At 53.4% G+C, this 19,392-nt stretch overlaps 1 protein-coding gene across 1 annotated transcript; it reads right to left on the minus strand.

The window, feature by feature from the left end:
• Positions 1-239: 239 nt before the first annotated feature.
• Positions 240-15,055, minus strand: ZNF622 (zinc finger protein 622). The gene is made up of 6 exons (XM_004605614.2): positions 14,279-15,055; positions 11,449-11,730; positions 11,089-11,251; positions 7,569-7,681; positions 1,439-1,582; positions 240-479 (listed from the first exon to the last, which is right to left on the minus strand). The coding sequence occupies exons 1-6, from the start codon at positions 14,871-14,873 to the stop codon at positions 352-354; spliced, it is 1,425 nt and encodes a 474-aa protein (XP_004605671.2). The 5' UTR covers positions 14,874-15,055; the 3' UTR covers positions 240-351.
• Positions 15,056-19,392: the final 4,337 nt, after the last annotated feature.

The raw sequence follows: 19,392 nt of genomic DNA on the forward strand, positions 1-19,392 counted from the left end.
ATGCTTTCCTCTGCCCGGGACTGTCAGAGTGCTTACGCCCACACGAGCTCCTGCATAAGCTTCAAAGCCCCTTGACGGAGGCCCCGGGCCCTGAGGTGCCAAGTTACTCTCCTGCAAGGCAAGCGCAGAGCAGACAAGCGGCAGCAGTTTCCTGTACCCCGGGGGCAGTACAGCAGCGGCCTGCCACAGTATCACAGACTCTGCTCACTCGGCAGAAAACGCTCTCCAGAAACGACACCTGAAAGCCAGACTCTGGCTTTTATTGTCTGATCAGGACCAATGAAGGACAGGGAGGGAGAAGTAGCAGCAAATCAGGTGTGTCCCACGGGCCCCGGCTGGTCCTCGGCCCACTCAGAATCTCACTTGGACCCTAAAGTGCATCTGCTTGGTGGCGTTGTTCTTCATTCCCGTCTTCAGCATCCACTTGGACTTCATCCTCTGGACATACTGCATGTCGCGCTCCCGCACGAGGGCTGCGCCTGCGCAGGGGAGGGTGAGAAACGAGACAAGGGCTGTTCTCCAGGGTCAGACAAATCCCGACCCGTACAGCCCCCAAGTCAGTGCAGAGCCACCCACAGGGCCTCGGAGTCTATGCATACCCGAGTCACGTGCACACACGCAGGCTCGCACGCCTGCAGACACAGCCCCAAGGGTGAAGAGCCAATTAACCTCGGGGGCCAAGGAATCCTGGCGAATCCCCGACACAAACACAGTGAACGCCCTCGCTGTCAGAGCTGAGCCCAGTCACCCTCGGGCAGGTGCCGACACCGAGGCGACCTTCCACCGAATCTGAGCTGCCCAGAACTTTCTGGGCCATCAGAGGCAGCGCTTCTCCCCCCGGTCCTCTAGAGGACGCTCTCCCCGCCACGATGAGCGGCAGGACCATGAGGAGAGCGAGGACTCCGCTGGGACAGGAGGTCCACCTGCGTGCTTTCAGAGAGGGGCTGCTTTCTGCCTCGACCTACCGAGATTTCCCTGGGCAGGTTAAGAAGGAGCCGGCAGGCGCACACGTGTGTACGACAGTCGACCTGCACACTCCCCGCCTCCACTTTACCAATGAGGAACCTCCCGCTTCAGTGACTCGCTCCTGTCACCGCCGGAGAGCTTACGTGTGCTTCTGACGCACAGAGGGAGTCACGGTCCCTCACGGTCACCGCCGTTTGCCCTATGGATGCTGATTCCTCTGGGGAACCTCTGAGACAGTTTTCAACTTTGATAATTACGAAACAACTGTTTTTGTGACTCCCCTCATCTGGAAAAGCTAACGGTGCGTACGCCAGGCCCAGAATAGGACAATCGTACGCCCGGAGCTCTGGGCTTCTTGCCATCGACATAGCAAGCGGCAGAGGGAAACCCTGGAGCCAAGGAGCCGCTCCAGAGCAGAGACGCGCCGTCGGCGGGGAGCGGGGAGGCGGGGCCCAGCCGGGAGCGGCCGTACCTGTGCCGCCCGTCCAGCCCAGGGCTCTGTACTGCCGCAGCACGCGGCCCACGGCCTTCTGGTTCTTCGAGACGGCCACGGCCCTGGTCACACCGAAGCGCTGCTTGTAGTATCGCATCAGGGAGCGGTGGCCCACTCTGGCACCTGTGTTTCAGAAGAGCGACATGTAAACAGCGAGCCGGAGAGCTCCTCGCAACAGCTCTAATGGGGCGCTCCACGTCACACGTGTCCACCAGGCTGGGAGAACGGCCACGCCAGAAGGAACTGTGCTATACCGGCTGAAGACTGGGCAGCACCTTAGCACCGGCTGAAGACTGGGCAGCACCTTAGCACATCTGAAGAGACGGTCCTAAAGGAGAATACCAGGGAGCTTTATAAAGAAAACAGAGACGAGAGAGAAAGGAACGGTGGGTTGGAGAGACAGTACAGGAGTCAGCCCCAGTTTGATCCCTGGCACCACATCCAGTCTCCTGAACACAGCCAGGAGTAAGCACCGAGCACTGCCAAGTACAGTCCCAAACCCCCCCAGAGAGAGGAAGAAGAGAACAGCAAGGCGTGGCCATGTGAAAAGCTTCATATGGATCTACAATATGTGGCACCGGAAATCATACAGCAACCCCTACGCAACTGCATAGCAAAGGGGCCAGAGCTAGAGCAAAGGGCAGGGAACTTGCCTCGCATGCAGCCTACCCAGGTTTAACCCCCAGCATCCTAGAGGGTCTCCTGAGCCCACCAGGAGTGAGCCCTGAGCACAGCCTGGTACGGCCCAGAAACAAAACAAAATAAAACAGAACAAGAATAAAAAATACAAATGGATAGTAGGACCCCAGGAAATATCGAAAAGTTTGTTTTCAGAAACAAAAGATTAAACACAGGATAACTCATCTTGAAAACAGATGCCTCGAGGTAGATCTTCTCGGTCCGGGCTGGAACTCTGGGCCTTCTAGAACAGGGCCCAGCAGACTGCCCCCCATCTGCTGGAAACACAGCAGCCTGCAACCACGCCCGACACCCTCCAACACCCAACACACAACCAGACCTCAACCAAGTTGGGGCCGGAGCGATAGCACAGCAGGCAGGGCATTTGTCTTGCATGCGGCCGACCCGGGTTCGATTCCCAGCATCCCATATGGTCCCCTGAGCACCACCAGGAGTAATTCCTGAGTGCATGAGCCAGGAGTAACCACTGTGCATCACTGGGTGTAACCCAAAAAGGGAAAAAAAAAAAAAAAAACAGACCTCAACCAAGTCACTAAAGCACGCCAGCTCCACAGCTCCTGGGCCGTGCAGCCGACACCTCCAAATTTCAAAGCACTGCCAGCCCCGTAGGAGGACAGCAAACGTGATGGAAAGGTCACCCTGAAGACCACCAAACTCGGTGAGTGAAAAAAGTATCACAGAAGGCCAACTAGCACCAACCAGCCCCGGAAATGCTCGAGGGCGTCAGCGACACTATTGGGAGATGTAACCATTAGCCTACCTTGACTCTTACTGGCCTAAGAGTTTCTAATTTCATCTGCCCTTGTGTTGGAACAAACATCATGAAGTGAATTCATGGTGCCTGCTAAGGGGGCGGGCTGGGGTAGTGGTAGGCCACTGGGGACACAGAAGAGGGCAGGTCACAGTGGTGGGAGTCGGGGCTGGAACACTGAACGCCTGAGACGACCGTGTGAACAACTTGGGAAATCACAGCATCATAGTAAAAAAGTTTTTAAATAAAGCTTTATAAAAAGATTAAACAGAGAACACCCCTGATGGTTAGGTATACAAGCTAAGTTTGCATCAAATTTGCCTTGCAGGCGGCCGACCCAGGCTCGATTCCCAGCGTACCATAGGGTCCCCTGAGCACCGCCATGGGTGATTCCTGAGTGCAGAGCCAGGAGTAACCCCTGTGCATTGCCGGGTGTGACCCAAAAAGCAAAAAACAAAAACAAAACAATCAATCCACCTCTCCCTCACTTAAATCCTCAACTGCAGGGATCTCTAGGGGGCGACTAGCTGGCCTGCAGGGAGCATGAGGCAATGCCGGTGGTCTGTTCCCTCAGGGGCAAACTGGCAGGGGGCGGGCCGGCTGCTCAACATCTGCCGGTGCCCTCCTCCACAAGGAATCCTGGCCCCGACTGTCATTCATGCACAGGTTAGACAAACCCCCGCTTTCTGAGAGCGGAAACCAGCTGTGAACAAGCACGGGCCCTCAGGACCCCGGGCATGGAGCCGACCCCTGCTCTGAGGAAACCGTGCGAGCAGTCGTGCTGTGAGCAATGAGGATCTTCTGCCCAGCCAGCCGCCCCTTCCAGGAGAGCGCAGTGCCAACCTCCCTCAAGGCTGGACTTCACGGCGGGTGATACTCAAGGGGTCGGCCTTTGGGGTGACCAGCTCCAGGCCTGAGCAGAAGGTGGCATGGCCCTGACCAGTAGCCTGAACACTTTGTTAGGACACGAGCAATCACCTGCTACCCCCCACCCCCCCGCCAGATGCCTCAAGCTCAACAACAGCATCTACTCAGGCACCAACTGCTATTCCCACTGAGAATGGACAACGGGATGGGGTCCGAGGACCACGTGTTCAGTTTCCGAGAAATCTCTCCATGTGAAGAAAATCACCTTCCCTTCCAAGTCTCTGTGTCAGATCAAACAGGATGCTGTGAATTTGGTTAACAGATGTGCAACCAAACTTTTTAAGATGCAGATCTTTAGTTGACAGGAGACTATCAAATCCTAGAACCCGGTGAAGTGCCTGAATAATAGTTCACCTGCCACGTGGAAAAAAAATGTAGGTCCTTTCCGGTGTTCTTTTAGGGCTCAGAATAAAGACGTAACAAAAAGAAACTCAATTCAGAAATGACAAGACACCTGGGTACGGATGAAAACATGCTGACTTGGGTATTTTGGCAACAGAAGTTACCAAGGTCCTAGGCTGGCAAATGGACGGAGCGGAGTGATGGACTCCAGCAGCCAAGTCCAGCTTTGTGTACTGGGATTCCTGTGTACGACGTGAGGGAAGGGTGCACCAGGCTCGAGGTGAGTATCTCGGAATCATTCCACAATAATGCCAGTCAAACACACACACACACACACACGTTTCTTTGTTTTTTTGTTGTTGTTTTTTGGGTCACACCCGCCGATGCACAGGGGTTACGCCTGGCTCAGGAGTTACTACTGGTGGTGCTCAGGGGACCATACGGATCAGCCGCGTGCAAGGCAAACGCCCTACCAGCTGTGCTATCGCTCCAGCCCCACCCCAATATGCTTCTATTCCACGATAATGCCAATCAAATACACACACACACACACACACACACACACACACACACCAATGTTTCTATGAAGCAGCATATGGGAAAACAGGGTAGGAAGTCGGCTTTAAAAATACCCCTAAAAACATTTCATTCCTCAGCGCCAAGACTGCAAGCACGCATCACGCCTGACTTACGTCAGTAAGAGACGGCACCAGCGTGACATTGCAAGGGGCAGTATTTACAACTGCCCGAGTGCCCAGCAGATGAGCCATGCGTGAGCATGCAAAGGCACAGCCCGTCCACGCTGTCGGCACAGCAAACAGGGCGTCCGAGGCTGCCCGCTCCGGCAGCCGGCGTCAGAGGCGGGAGGCAGGGCCCAGCCATGGGCCGCTGGAGACGATGAACGGTGGGCGCATCCCTGAGCACCCCCCCAGGCGGCTCGGTGGCTGTGTCTTCACGCCGACCTGCTCCATACCACCCGGGCGCAAGGAAACTGAGTGAGCGCAGGAGCTGGCAGGCCCACAGGCGCCCAGACAAATGCCCGCAGTGCCCTCTCCTGGAGCCTCTCGGTCACTGGCGCTGGGACGGCTGCGATCTGGCGTCCAGGGATGGACTCTCCAGCTGGCGTCATGCTAACACACACGCGTATCTAGCCAGGCCCTGGGCGGAGACCACACAGGGGGGTCCAGGGCCAGTCCCCTCAGGGGCACAGGACGCAGCCAAAGCACCGCTGTCATTTCTCTCCGTGCCTGGCCAGTGTTTCTTCAGAGCGCCCCCGTTTTCTTGGCACGGTTCAGAACCCCGCAGACGAGGGTTGAGACACGGGCGGAAACTAACGGCTGGAAGGACACGCGTCCTTACAACCAGACTCACCAGGGACGGCTGGCTTCGCAGGCGAACAAAGAGTCCATGATACTAAAAGCACTCAAGTCAAACTGGGAAAAAAGACTCTGGGAGTTTTTCATTCACTGTATTTTGTCTGTACTTAATGAAACGCAATCAAAGACCTCGGCCCCTGATGGCTGAAGCTCAGGGGGGCTGAGGAGAGAGCACAGAGCTTGGGTTGGACCCCAGGGAGCTCTGGGGCAGCCTTGGGGTCTCCTGGGCTTGTCCGGGTGGAGCCCCGGAGGGCCCGAGTACACAGGGGTGGCCCAGGGGCCCCGAGTGCCTCTGGCGCAGAACTTCACGCCAGACACGGGTTTCTGGGGCCACCCAGGCCCAGGAGACAGAGACCAAGGAGCCTGTCTCAGAAGAGAAGCCGTGCGGCCTGCCTGCGACGCCCCGGGCTGGCATCCCTCCTTTCGGATCCTTTCGGGCTGGCAAAGAACCGGGATGGAAGCGGCTCTCTGACACACACAGGCCATGTCGGCTTAGACACAGACTCCACGGCACCTGACTTCCCCGTCACTGCGCAGAGAGCTATCTTCAACGCAGGCTCGGGCCTCTCCTGCCACTCCAGAAGCCCTTCCGAGCCTGAGCGACAGCCGTTGAACTAGAGGGCTGACCATTCCTCAGCAGGAAGGCCTCAGCTGCTTCTCCCTGCAGCGACAGAGTGGCTGCTCTGTCCCCACCACTACGGCCTATCTCCCCCAGACACGCGAGGAAGTGGGAAACAGGTGCATGGCCCAGGTCTACAGCCTTCAATTACTGTCCTGCCTAAACTTCAGCTGATTTTAAGTCAAATGAGGATAATGGAACCTAATACACATTACTGCAAAGATGAACGACGTCTGCCTCCACACGTGCTCCAAAGTAAGTATCAGTAGGATATTACTTTCTTCGCCATTCCTTTGTTTCTCACATGTTCTAGAACTTTTCCCATTTTTTTTCAGCTAAAAAAAAGTATTAGACACCTACAAACAAAAGCGCAAGTTTCTCACCGTCTTGGCTTCCCTTCTTCTTCCTTCCCAGGATAAACAGCCACTATTATGAGATGCACAACACCAAGCAAAAATGCAGAATTTGCACTCCAAACCTCCTATACAACCTGGGCACTGGACAATCAGCACTCCCATGTCAGATTATAGGCTACAGAAGGAAACAGGAATCGGCTCAAAGAATAAAGCCAAGACTAGCGTGAAGAGTCTAGATGGGGACAGAGAGATGAGGAGGAACGGAAAGGTCTGACCCAGTGTCTCAATGTCCTTCTTTCCCCGTGGACACCACTCCCTCGGACGTGGTGAACGTTCTGAGAACCTGCCGGACTCTTTATAAGGAACATGGCAAGCATCAGCCCCACAGTCACACAGCAAGAGAGAGGCGAAGGTTCTGTCTGCCCCGGGAAGGCATTGCAGTGACAGGAAGCAGAGTGGCCAGAGAGGTCAGACTGAGCCATTTTCGGGGGAAAAGCTAAAACTACAAAAAAAGATTGTGCTGAGGTGTGAATGCACTGAGGCCCCCTTGCAGACCAGAGAAGGTGGGCCGCTACTGAACCGGCAGGAGAGGAGAGAAAGGGACAAGGGATCTAGCTCTAAGCATCATCTATTCTTGGTTTTTTTGGGTTTTTGCTTTTTGGATCACACCGGCGATGCTCAGGGGTTACTCCTGGCTCTGCACTCAGGAATCACTCCTGGCGGTGCTCAGGGGGACCATATGGGGTGCTGGGAGTCAAACCCGGGTCAGCCTTGTGCAAGGCAAACGCCCTCCCAGCTGTGCTATCGCTCCAGCCCCAGCTTCATCTATTCTTTTGAAGGCAGAAACTTTGGGTTGTGTTAAACTAGGGGAACAGTTGGTGTGTGAGGAGGGAAATAAAGTCGTGTCATGAGTAAACTTCCCCTACGAGGAATCTGCTAGATAAAATAGTATGTTTATTGTTCTGTATAGATGGGAGGGAGTTAAAACCGCCTCTCCGGTGACTCGGGGCACGAAGCCCTTCCTGACAGGCGCACTCACCAGAAGGCAGGACGAGCTCCATGGTCTCGTCGTCGTACTCCAGGTTCTTCTCCGGAGAGAGCTCCGCCGTCTCGTCCGCATCCTCCCCTTCCCTGTGGTCCGGATAGCTGCTCCTGAAACAGGGAGGCGGCACGGATGAAGTTAGACGCGTACCTCAAAGCTAGCTGAAAGACATACGTCCTACTTGCAAGCGAGCAACGCCAAGGTCAGGTGGGTCGGGGGCGGGACGGATGGCTCCAAGGCCCCCAAGTTGAGAAGCTTTAAAGAGAGAACCAACTGTGGGCATTTTCTTCGCAGGAAGAGAGTAAAACAACCCCAAAATTCAGAATACTGACACCACCAGAACCTGGTGAGGGGTCGAGCAACAGGAAGCATTCACTGCCGGGAGCACTGCAGAAAGGGCCCTCTGCCAGCCTAGAGCATAGGCGCTGTCTGCGTGGGGCTCCTGGCACTGCAGAGCCTCTGAGCACTGACTCAGGAGCAGCCCCGAGGCGCAGCAGCGTGACACAAAACAAAAGAAGATGCGGTCACTTTTCAAACAGTTGGAAACCAGGGGTTCTCTGACACTGTGTCGACGCTCAGCGTCTGCTCCCGCAACAGTGCTGCTTGGTGTCTACCCGGAACAGCTGAGGCTGCACCCACAGGCACCCGCACGCGGATGTTTATGGAGCTTCATTCATCGGCGCCCAAACTCTTCTAACCAAGATGCCCTCTAACGGTGAATGACAAATTGTGTCGCATGCAGACACTAGAATAATTAAGAAATCAGGGGCGGGGGGGAGGAGCATAGAAAACTTTTTAAAAACATACTGTTAAGCGAAAGAAGCCAATCTGAAAAGGCTCCATGCTGTACGACTCTGAGTACTATGACTTTCTGGGAAACTGCAGAAACAGTGGAAGATCAGTGGTTCTGGGAATGTAACTTAGTGGTAGAATGCCAACGTGAGCCCCGGGTCTGATCCCTGTGACGCAGGAGCACATGTGCACACACACTGCTCATTACTAGGGGTTGGCTGGAAAGAGAGTGAAGAGTAAGGGGTGGACAAAGGATTTTGACACTGTCCAAACTCAGACTCAGGGTGAAAAGGACCAAGAGAACTCTAAAGTACTGACCTGGGGTGATAATGTGGTAATAAAGGTTCACTGATTTTAACATACACCAGGGAGGAACCTTTGTAATGAAGGTAATGCTTGTGATGGTGGGGTATGTGAGGATGACGTTTATGGTGGTGGCAGCAGCAGTGATGTGTGTGTGTGTGTGTGTGTGTGTGTGTGTGTGTGTGTGTGTGTGTGTGTAGAATGCATGTGGTGGTGTGTGTATGAGGAGGGCAGTGGGCAAAATGCCTGCAAGAGGCACACGGGAAAACTTTGTGATTTCTGGGTTTTGTTTAGTTTTCTAAAACGGCAGTAGTCCTGGCAGTACTCGGCCTACTCCTGCCTCTGTGCTCAGGAATCACCCTAGTGAACTCACAGGGCCATATGGGTACCAGGGACGAGCCTGGGTCGGCTACATGCAAGGCAAACACTCTACCCGCTGGACCACTGCCCCCGCCCCAGGTCCTTTCGCTTCTGTTGAGCAGTGCTAGGATCCGAAAGTCTCTTTCAACAGTCTGTAGCTGACTTGTGTGTAGAAAGGCTGCCGAAGAGAGAGGAAAGGGCAGCGCTGGAGCTGCGACTCCGGGCCCATCAGCCCAGGGAACACAAGCAGGCGTGGCCGAGACACCAGGGCATACACGCAGCTCTGGACAGGATGCAATCCGGCCACCGCGACATCCGGGCTAGAGCTGGAAGTGCTCATGCTATGGGAAATAAGGCAACCTGGGAGGAATTGTGACTACGTGGGCCTCAAATATATACAACAGAGTAATCCAATGTTAACTCAATTTAGAATTTTCAAAAATATTTTTTAAAGTTCTAGAACAATGTTCTAGAATAGAACTCTATTGGTAACAGAAATTTCTGTGTTATAACTCTGTAATTCTAAAATTAGGTAATGAAAGTAATGAAATTTTACTTTTTAAACAAAAATCACACTATAGTTAAAGTAATGTGTTTACAGTGGTGTTGATATTTATGGTGTTACCTCATTTTACCATCAAAGTGCCCGAGATCCCCCATCCATGACCCTCTGTCACCTGTAATTTTTTTTTGTCACCATGAGGTACCGTTACAAAGGGTTCAGTCCTACATGACCCAACACCCATCCGCCAGCAGTTGCTACCTTCCCGCCTCCCTGCTTCCCCCCAGGCTGCCTCTATGGCCCATGCAGGCACTTTCCTCTCCTCTTCCTCTCTCCATCTCCCCCTTCATTTCTAAATTTCTGATTAATTTCACTTCTGATTAACTTAAGTCATATAAGTATACCTAGCAATTTCTCCGAGATATTCTCACCAGTACACACAGAAAGCAACCAGAGAAACACACACTAAAATGTTAATATTAAGACAAAATCCAATTGCTTGCTTGTTTGGGGGGTCACGTCTGTCAGTGCTCAGGGCTTACTCCTGGCTCTGCACTCAGGGATCACGCCTAAGTGGCTCGGGGGATATATGTGGTGCTGGAGATTGGACGCAGGTCAGCCACGAGAAAGGCCCAAACCAACTGCACTATGGCTGCAGCCCCCAAATCCACTTAGAGAAAAAAAAATAAATAATCACATGAGACGGGCTCTCAGCTACAGTACTTTTCACTAGGGAAAAGTGATTTAAGAAACATAATCAGGGGCTGGAGCAATAGCACGGCGGGTAGGGCGTTTGCCTTGCACTCAGCCAACCCAGTTCGATTCCCAGCATCCCTTATGGTCCCCTGAGCACTGCCAGAAGTAATTCCTGAGTGCAGAAACAGGAGTAACCCCTGTGCATCACTGGTTGTAACCCAAAAAGCAAAAAATAAATTAAAAAATAGCACTGTACCACTGTCGTCCCACTGCTCATCATTAGTAATGTCTCTATTGTGAGACTTCTTGTTACTGTTTTTGGCATATCGAATACGCCTCGGGTAGCTTGCCGGGCTCTTTGAGTGGGACAGAGGAAATCGAACCCAGGTCGGCCGCGTGCAAGGCAAATGCCCTACCTGCTGTGCAATCACTCCAGTTCAATTAAAAAATAAATTAAAATGAATTAAAAACATAAATACTCCTACACAGCACCAAAGTGACTAAAATGAAATCTTCTTCACTCCTAGCGAGAAATAAGAAAAGACACAAAAGTTTTAAAACTCCAAACTGCACAGAATACCCGTATGGCACGGGACAGAAGTTCTGAAACCAACAGGGCCTAGCTGTGGTCAGAGAGGGAGCACCGTGACTAGGCGCCGGGCTCGCAGGCAGCTGCCGGGGTGCAATCCCTGCACCACAGGTGAACACAGCGCCGCTGGGCCCTGAGCACGGCCAGGTGAAGCCAGATGCCAGTGCATACCCCCTCCCAGCGTGCCAAGTCTGCCCCGCACAGAGGCGCCAAGCACACCCCCGGCCCCTCAACACAGAGGAAGCAACCGAACTTCCCCTGCAAGCCAAACTCACCTAAAATCGTAAAAGTCTGCAAACTCCAAAGCAGCGTCCCCGTCTGTGAAGAGCTTACAGTGACTCTTGTCGTTCATGTGTGCCTGCACCGCCTCCGTGGAGTAAAAGGATTTCCCTTTCTCGTTACACCACAAGCAGATCTTCCCAACTCCGACTTTCTCTCCTGGGAAAACAATTTGAGGGGAAACTGGAGCAGTTTTCATAGCCTGTGAATCTATTTGCCACTCACAAGGTCAAACGCAGAGTTCACAAACCAGGCCTGAGACTGATGACGAGCATAAATGAAGGTTCCCTCTGGCCCTGTCCATCAACCCCCTCATTTGATCTTTCCTCATTTTTCAGAAGGAAAACTCAACTCACCCAAGTACTTAATCAGCCCCCTAAGATCCGAGAGATACTCGATGTCAGGAATAAAGAAGCTGTGGACCTTCGTCATATGAGCCACATTTTTCATGAGGGAGCTGGAGTGATGCGAACAGAACAAACAGTCCGTAACCGGGATAGCGCCAGGCGGGGGGCTGCCGCCAGTGTCCTCCTCCTCCTCCTCCTCCTCCTCCTCCTCCTCTTCCTCCTCCTCAGACTCATCCAGGTCGTCAGCATCATCACACTCCAACTCTTCCTCGGAATCAAGATCTTCCCAATCTACCAAGGGCATTGGAAAACACAGTTACTATAAAAACTAAAGGAACAGAGAGCATCCTGGCCCCGCACCAGGCTGTTTTCACTGGGGCAACTTGGAGTAGGGGCAGGTTTGAGTTTCCCTCCCCGGCAGCCAAAAACCTCCAGAACCCAACCGCACTCCATGCTCATGCTCAAGGCTGCTCTCCACAGGCTTGGACGAGCCCCACCTATGGGGGAATCTGAAGAAAAACCCAGGTATTCGGGACCCGTGGCTGAGATTTCCAAACTTGCTAGGATCGGGACTGGGCCTCCTCCACCCAGCTACCGGTTTTCCAGTAGCTTGGCAGTCACACCCACAACTTGCTCCCAGCGCCATGTAATCTCCTCAATGGCCAAGATGCAGAGACTCTGAAATAAAGCTCCCGGAAGAAAGCAACAGAACATCCTGGAGTGCCGGGCCGCAGCCTCTTACCCTCTAGCCTACTGATTACCAAAAGTAGCACATATCTGTTTGGGTTTAACATACATGTTATAAGATGCTTGTAAATTTCTTATACAAGAGCTTAAGTGGCTCCAGGACGAAATACAACCATCTTCACACACTTTCCTCTTATGGTGGGGGGAAGGTGCACAGCAGTGCGATGTTTGAATATTATCTGTAGTGAATTACTGTGAACAACTCTATTAAAATTACATGAAAAACAAAAAGAAAAACCTCAAGAAACAGTATGAGCACAACAGTCAAGGTCACTGGACCTGGAGCTTCAGGCTACAGCACCGAGGAGGGAAGGGTGGGAGGCACCTTGGGATACAGTGGGGGGAAGCAACCCGAGTGAGGTGCTGGGGTGATGTACGTATGATAAGTATGATTTACAGTGAATTCCAGTACTTCAATGTTAGGAAGAATGACGTCGTTAAATCTGCTTATAAATGGAGGGACACTGAGAGTATCATGCTGAGTGAAATGAATCAGAAGGGTACAGGTATAGAATGACTGCACTTATTTATGGGATATATATATATATTCCATATATACAGATAGTATGAGACTTGTGTATATATACACGTGTGTGTGTATATATGTGTGTGTGTATATATACACACACCGTATGAGCCTAATACCCACCAGAGGACTGGCCCACGGTTGGAAGCTTGCCACAAGAGGGTGTGGGGGCGGAGGGCAGTTAGGATAGAGAAGGGACAAACATGGCAATAATAGTTGAAAATGAGGGGCTGGAGCAATAACACAGCGGGGAGGGCATTTGCCTTGCACGCAGCCGACCCAGGTTCCATTCCCAGCATCCCATATGGTCTCCTGAGCACCGCCAGGAGTAATTCCTGAGTGCAGAGCCAGGAGTAACCCCTGTGCAAAAAAGTTGAAAGTGGATCATTTTGGACAGGAACTGATTGTTGAAAGAAAGCAAAGAGACATACCTGATACTGCCTTTCATTGTCTGTATTGCAAACCGTAAGGTCCAAAAGGGGGAGGGTGGAAGAGAGATAAAGAGAGAAAGAGAGAGAGAGAGAGAGAGAGAGAGAGAGAGAGAGAGAGAGAGAGAGAGGGGAGGAAGGGGGTGCCTGTCTGCATGGGGGGGGGGCGAGGGGGGAAGCTCTGACCGTTGGTGGTGGGAAATGTACAATGGTGAAGGGACAGGGTGTTGGAACACCGCATGACTGAAACCCGATCATGAACAACTCTAAACGTGTTTAGCACTGTGATTCAATGAAAACAAGTTTTTAATTTTGTAAAAAGGCAGAGAAAGGAAGGGAAGAGATGGGAGGGTCGGGCGGGCAGGTAGGCTGGCAGGCACCACCTTGACCAAAACCAGCCCAGGCGTCACCAACCTTTCGGGGGCGCGGTCGGACCCCGGCGGCCCAGAGCGGGGAGAACAGACTTCCCCCACCGGGGAGCAGGCTAGCAGGCTGCAGGGCCAAGCGCCCCTTAACCCCGCCTTCCCAGCACACACCGCTCCCCGCGATGGCCTCTTGGGCGTCTATTCCTAAGCCGAGGTGGACACAGGTCACCGGGTGTGTCACCAGGGGCAGGAGGGCAGGGAGGGCCATCCAGTGACTCATCAGGCCCAGGAGAGCAGCTGGCGAGTCCAGCTCCACCTCTCGGGCTGACCCCTTACTTTCCCCCCCATTCGATCCATGACAGGCGGGGCCCGGGCTCTGCCCTGCACTGCCGGCCAGCGTGGCGGTGACCTGTCCCCCCCACCCACGCCCCCTCTCTCCTCCTCCTCCCCCACCCAACAGACGTGCCGGGCCGCAGGGCCGGGCGTTGGGAGGGTCCGGATCGCCCCTATTATCTTGTACCCATATCTTGCACCCCTGGAGCCAGCGCGCGCTGTTGGGGGGGGGCCGACCCCGGGGAACGTCACTTCCGGAACAGCCCGCGATGAACCGGGCCACCGGGGAAGTCCCGGGCGGGCAGCAGAGGGCTGGGCCCGGCCAGGCCTCCACCGTCCTTGGCACCCCTAGGCGTGGGGTCCCTCCACCTCCAGCGGAGGGGGAACGTCTGGGGGGCCCACTTCCTGCCCCCCGACTCCCCCCCGGGCAGGGGTCTCACCGTCTCCGTCCAGATCCTCCTCGTCCGCGCCCTCCTCCCCCTGCCGCTGGGCCAGCTTCCTCGCCTGCCGCTCGAACCACCGGAGCCGGGGCGGCTTGTCGGGCCTGTCGGGCCTGTCGGGCGCGTCGCGCTCGGCGGCCGGGGCGGCCCTCTTGGGCGACGGCTGGGCCTTGATGGCCCGCTGGATGGCCGCGTTCACCGCGTCCTTGTCGGCGCCCGGCTCGGCGCGCAGCCCCTTCTCCAGGTTCTTCTCGTTGAGGCGCTGCACGCGCCGGCTGACGGCCTGCACGGCGCGCGCCTCCAGCTCCACGTGGCGCCGGGAGCGCAGGTGGTTGTCGTAGGCGTTGAAGGAGGCGAAGCGCTTGCTGCAGGCGGCGCAGTAGGTGGCCGTGGCCCGGCCCTGCTGCTCGGCCAGCGCCCGCTGCGCGCACACGCGCTCCTGGAAGCCCTCGGCAGACACCGGCGCCAGCGCCGCCACCTTGCGCCGCAGGTTGTAGCGGTGCCAGTCGGTCTTGTAGTGCGCGCGCTGCAGCTCGGCGTCGCTGAAGGCCAGCCTGCAGGTGATGCAGGTGTACGCCGCCGTGGCCGTGGCCATGGCGGGGCAGGAGGAGAGCGGCGGCGGCGGCAGCAGTAGCAGCAGAAGAGTCCCGAGCGGCGGACGAAAGCGACCCACGCGGACACTTCCGGGATCGGCCGGTGGAACTTCCGGCCCACGCCGGAAGCTGGAGCCGACGCGACGGAAGTCACGCCCCCTCCCGAGGGGAACTCCGGAAGACGCCATGCCCCGGGTGCTGATTGGATAGGCACCCACCTCCCACCCCGGAGGGCTTTGACGAGGAGGGGCCGAAAGTCGATGCTGATTGGGCGACCCTGGGGCGGAGGTGGGACTGGAGAGACCAGCCGGAAGTGGGCGGGGCTTGGAGGGCGCCGCTCCTTCCTGCTTAATTAAGCTTTACTCTCTGGGAAGTGGGTGTAGAGTTTGCTGAAGTAGTGACGACGCTTGAAGCAGTCGTCGGATGTCTGGGACGATTGGGAACCTGGGAACCCCTACCTCCAGGAGTAGCCCTTTGAGCGAGGGGTTTTAGGACCTCTCCGAAGACCTCGCGCTTGCGTCACCGGAGCACCTTTAAGTGGATGTCTCCAAGGCGAGGGCTACTTTTGGACCACATCCCTCCAAATTTCCCCCCCACCCCCAGGCTCTTACCTTTTGGGGAGCTCAGGCAAGACTCCACAATGAAGTTTGCAACCAAGAGCAAAGAAGTCCACCACCTGCAATCTCGTGGAAATAATATACAAGCCTCGTAGAAATTCTACAAGGAATATATATATATATATTTTAAGGGGACAGGGAGCCGTGTAGTTATTTGACTCAGGATAGCCGAAATATTATCATTTCGACATGCATTCCGTCCTGAAAATGTAATGAGTGATTTCACCTCAGAGTTGGCATTAAACCTTAAAGCTCCCTTGCATAGTTTAACAACAGCGCATCTCAGTGGAAACTTGTGCCAAGAACTCTGTCAATGTGTCAATGGAATACTATACAGCTGTTAGGAAAGAGTAAGTCATGGAATTTGCTTATATGTGGATGGTCATGGAGAGTATCATGCTAAGGGAAATGAGCCAGAAAGGGAGGAATAGACATAGAATGACTACACTCATTTGTAGAGTATAAAATAACATGAAACTAACACCCAAGGACAATAGACAAAGGCCAGGACGATTGCTCCACCATTGGAAGCCTGCCTCATGAGCTGGAGGAGAAGGCAGCTGGGATAGAGAAAGGATCACTGAGTCAATGTTGGTTGGATAGTTCAGGATTGGAGCTGTGTGCTGAAAGTAGATAAAGGGCCAAACATGATGGCCTCTCAGTATTCGTATCTGTATTGCAAACCATCATGACCAAAAGTAGAGAAAGAGGAAAGTTGCCTGCCACAGAGGCAGGGGAAGGAGTGGGATGGGGGTGGGGGGTAGATACTGGGGACATTGGTGGTGGAAAATGTGCACTGCTGGAAGGATGGCTGTTTGATCATTGTATAAAACAAACATGAAAGATTTTTAACTATATCTCACAGTAATTCAATAATATAAAAATAAAAGAACTCTGTGTCCTCATCTAGAGCAGGGTTCCACGAGAAACGTGGATGTCAGAGTATTTAGACTCACCTACAGAGCTTCGTGAAACTAGTGATGCTCACAGTTGAATGTTTATGCCCAGGAGTCAGCTGCCCAGAGCATCAAAAGATTAGAGTCATTTGGGAGGCAGGGATGCAGGGGGTGGAGGTTGGACCACTCTGGGCTGTGCTCAGGGATCACTCCTGGCTGTTCTCAGGGGATGATGGTTCCAGTGATCAAACCTGGGGCATCTTAGTAAAGGCAGGTGACCTACTTGCTATACCACCGGCTCGAGTCCCAAGATTAGAAATGCTTTTAAAAATGTAGTCCAGCTTGAGTTGCTCATTTGCTCCAAAGCTTCCTACAGTATTCCTGAACTCCAAATTAACCTCAAATGCAATCACTTCTATTCCCTGAATGGTTGGTTGCTTCCACCGTTCGCAAGCTAGAAACTTCCTAGGTGCTGGGGTTGGATTTTGGAACTTGTTGGCATTGGTTAGGTTAACTAACAGGATCAGTGACCTTCTAACTGCATGTGAATGCAAGAAGTCTAGAATCAGTAAGAGGGGTCCATCCACCAGCCCTGATCATGGGCTTCAGACTCCAGAACTGTGAGAAACTTGTTTATACAGAACTCAATCTGGTACTTAACTGTATCTGATTGTACAACCAAAAAATGACACTTGTTGCCTGGAGAGTTTCCCCAGGGGCTGAGTGCATATTCTACGTACACTAGGGCCAGATTCTATCAGTGGATGATACCAAACACTACCAAAGTAACCCCATGAACATCTCCAGGTGTGGCCCCATACAAAAGATAACATTCCTTTGCCTGGATGCACTATACCCCCATAACCTTTTAAGCACATCATCCACCTTCAATGTGCATGTTTTTGTTTTTACACCACTAAGCAATTTTCCATCACAACTTGGGTGCCCGGTACTTCGGCTATGCTCTGACACTCAACAACTCTCTGCTCACTACTGCATTGGATTCTCCAGGCTCAGTCCCATGAGGCTTCCTCTGTATATGCCCAACGAAAGTCCACCCTGTTATCTGTGCTGACCAACTGGCTTTGAGCATCAGAGGCCTACCCTTCTCCCCTCAAGTTCAGTGAACTTCCTGGAGCAGCTCATAGAATTCTGGAAGCCAGTTCACTTCCCAGAATGCCAGTTTATTGCAAAGAGCCTTAAAGGATTCAAATGAGAGGCCATATGCAGAAATGCTGGTGAGATCTGGAGCAGAGGCGCTCTGGGCCCACAAAGCTGCTCCTCCCACCCTGCACCTGATGAGTTCTGGCCCACCCACTGGAAGTCCTCTGAGCTCCTTTCTTTTGAATCTGCTCCCCTTTATTGACCTGGCAGGGATGGATTTTATTATAAAAAGAGACTTAAGCATTCGCAATGGTGCCCTCCACCTCCCCACCCCGCTCAGTGCTGTTGGACATGATCTGCTTCCCCACCTCCAATTCCCCATGGGTTGTGCAGGTTTATGAGGTGTTGTGGATAACCATCTGGAAACCACCTCAGGTCTTGGAGCCTTTGCCACCGGGGGTCTTCCTGGTGGTGGCATTCAGTGGCCACCCACACAGCCCCTTCACGTTCAGGTTCTTGCCCTTGGCACCCGGATCGGGTCTGCACACGCCTTCTCCAAGGCCTTTCCGCTGTGGCTGATGAGGGTGGTCCGCACTCTCTGAACCGCCACTTCCGTGCTCCACCTGCATCTTCCAGTGTCCCTGAAGGACATGGCTGGAGAGCGGCTTCCTGCCCAGTTTGTCCCTCCACACGAGAGAACAGTGAGGAGTAAGGAGCAGGAGCAAATCCCAGCGAAACGCCAGCCATGCCTTCTGCAAGTAGGCCCTTTCGGATTTTTTAATTTCTTTTTTCTTTTTTTTTTTTTTTTGGCTTTTTGGGTCACACCCATCGATGCTCAGGAGTTACTCCTGGCTCTGCACTCAGGAATTACTCCTGGCGGTGCTTGCAGGACCCTATGGGATGCCAAGGATCGAACCTGGGTCGGCTGCATGTAAGGCAAAAGCCCTACCTGCTTGCTGCACTATTGCTCCGGCCCCCTCTTTTGAATTCCTTACTGTGATTTTATTACACAGCCTGCTTCAGTCACGAGAGCTTATTCATCTTCACGCGCCCATCCCAGATGTGGGGGTATGGAGGGCTGGTGTGGAGAGAAGCCTAGAAAATTCCAAACCTAGAAAATTCCAATCACAGCACTGAGTCGTTAGCACGCCCTCAGGTTACCTAGGGGCTTTACAGAAGTCGTCTCAAGATACTTTTATTTTAAAAGCTGTGCTCTCATGGGAACTGAGCAGTAATACAGGGGGGTTGGGCGCTTGTCTTACACGGGGCCAATCCATCCAATCCCCGGCACCCCATACGGTTGGTCCCCTGAGCACCTCCAGGAGTGACCCCTGATCACAGAGCTAGGAGTAAGTAAGCTAGGAGTAAGTTTGTGGCCCCAAGCACAAAAACTATGCTATCGTTATTTTTCCTTTCTCTTGGCAAATGCCAAAGGTTTTTGGAGCTCTGCCTGAAACAGCCATACCAAAACCACGATATTTCTTATCACCAACCACAACTCCACACTGTCCTTTAACATAGTCTAGTGGGGGCCCGAGAGAAACAGAGGACAAGAGATAAGGCACTTGCATTGTATGTGTCTGGCAGCTGCAACCCTGGTTTGAGCCCCCAGCACTATTTCATGGTCCCCGGAGCCCAGTCAGGAAGTACTCCTGAGCACAGAGCCAGAACAGCCCCAAAGCCCTGTTGGGTGTGGCCCCCAAACTAAAAAATCACTTGTCATCTGTTGCTCATCGATTTGCTCAACTGAGCGCCAGTAACATCTCCATTGGTCCCTGTCATGTGCTAGTCTGCTACAATGGCGTCTACTTGCTCCAAGAACATGAAGAGCCTCAAATCATTCATTCAGGTCTTGACGAAGAAGTCCAACCATCTCACAGGTGGACGGCCAGGCGTGTACAGTA

The sequence above is a fragment of the Sorex araneus genome, chromosome 1 (assembly GCF_027595985.1).
Source record: "Sorex araneus isolate mSorAra2 chromosome 1, mSorAra2.pri, whole genome shotgun sequence".
NCBI lineage: Eukaryota > Metazoa > Chordata > Mammalia > Eulipotyphla > Soricidae > Sorex > Sorex araneus.

What these genes read in the sequence shown, in the direction of transcription:
- ZNF622 (XM_004605614.2), bottom strand. Translation starts at nt 14,873, where the DNA reads ATGGCCACGGCCACGGCGGCGTACACCTGCATCACCTGCAGGCTGGCC. An exon ending in GGGGCTGATTAAGTACTTGG is followed by an intron (nt 11,252 to 11,448) that starts GTGAGTTGAGTT and finishes TTGTTTTCCCAG; the next exon opens with GAGAGAAAGTCGGAGTTGGG. An exon ending in GGGCTGGACGGGCGGCACAG is followed by an intron (nt 480 to 1,438) that starts GTACGGCCGCTC and finishes TCCCCTGCGCAG; the next exon opens with GCGCAGCCCTCGTGCGGGAG.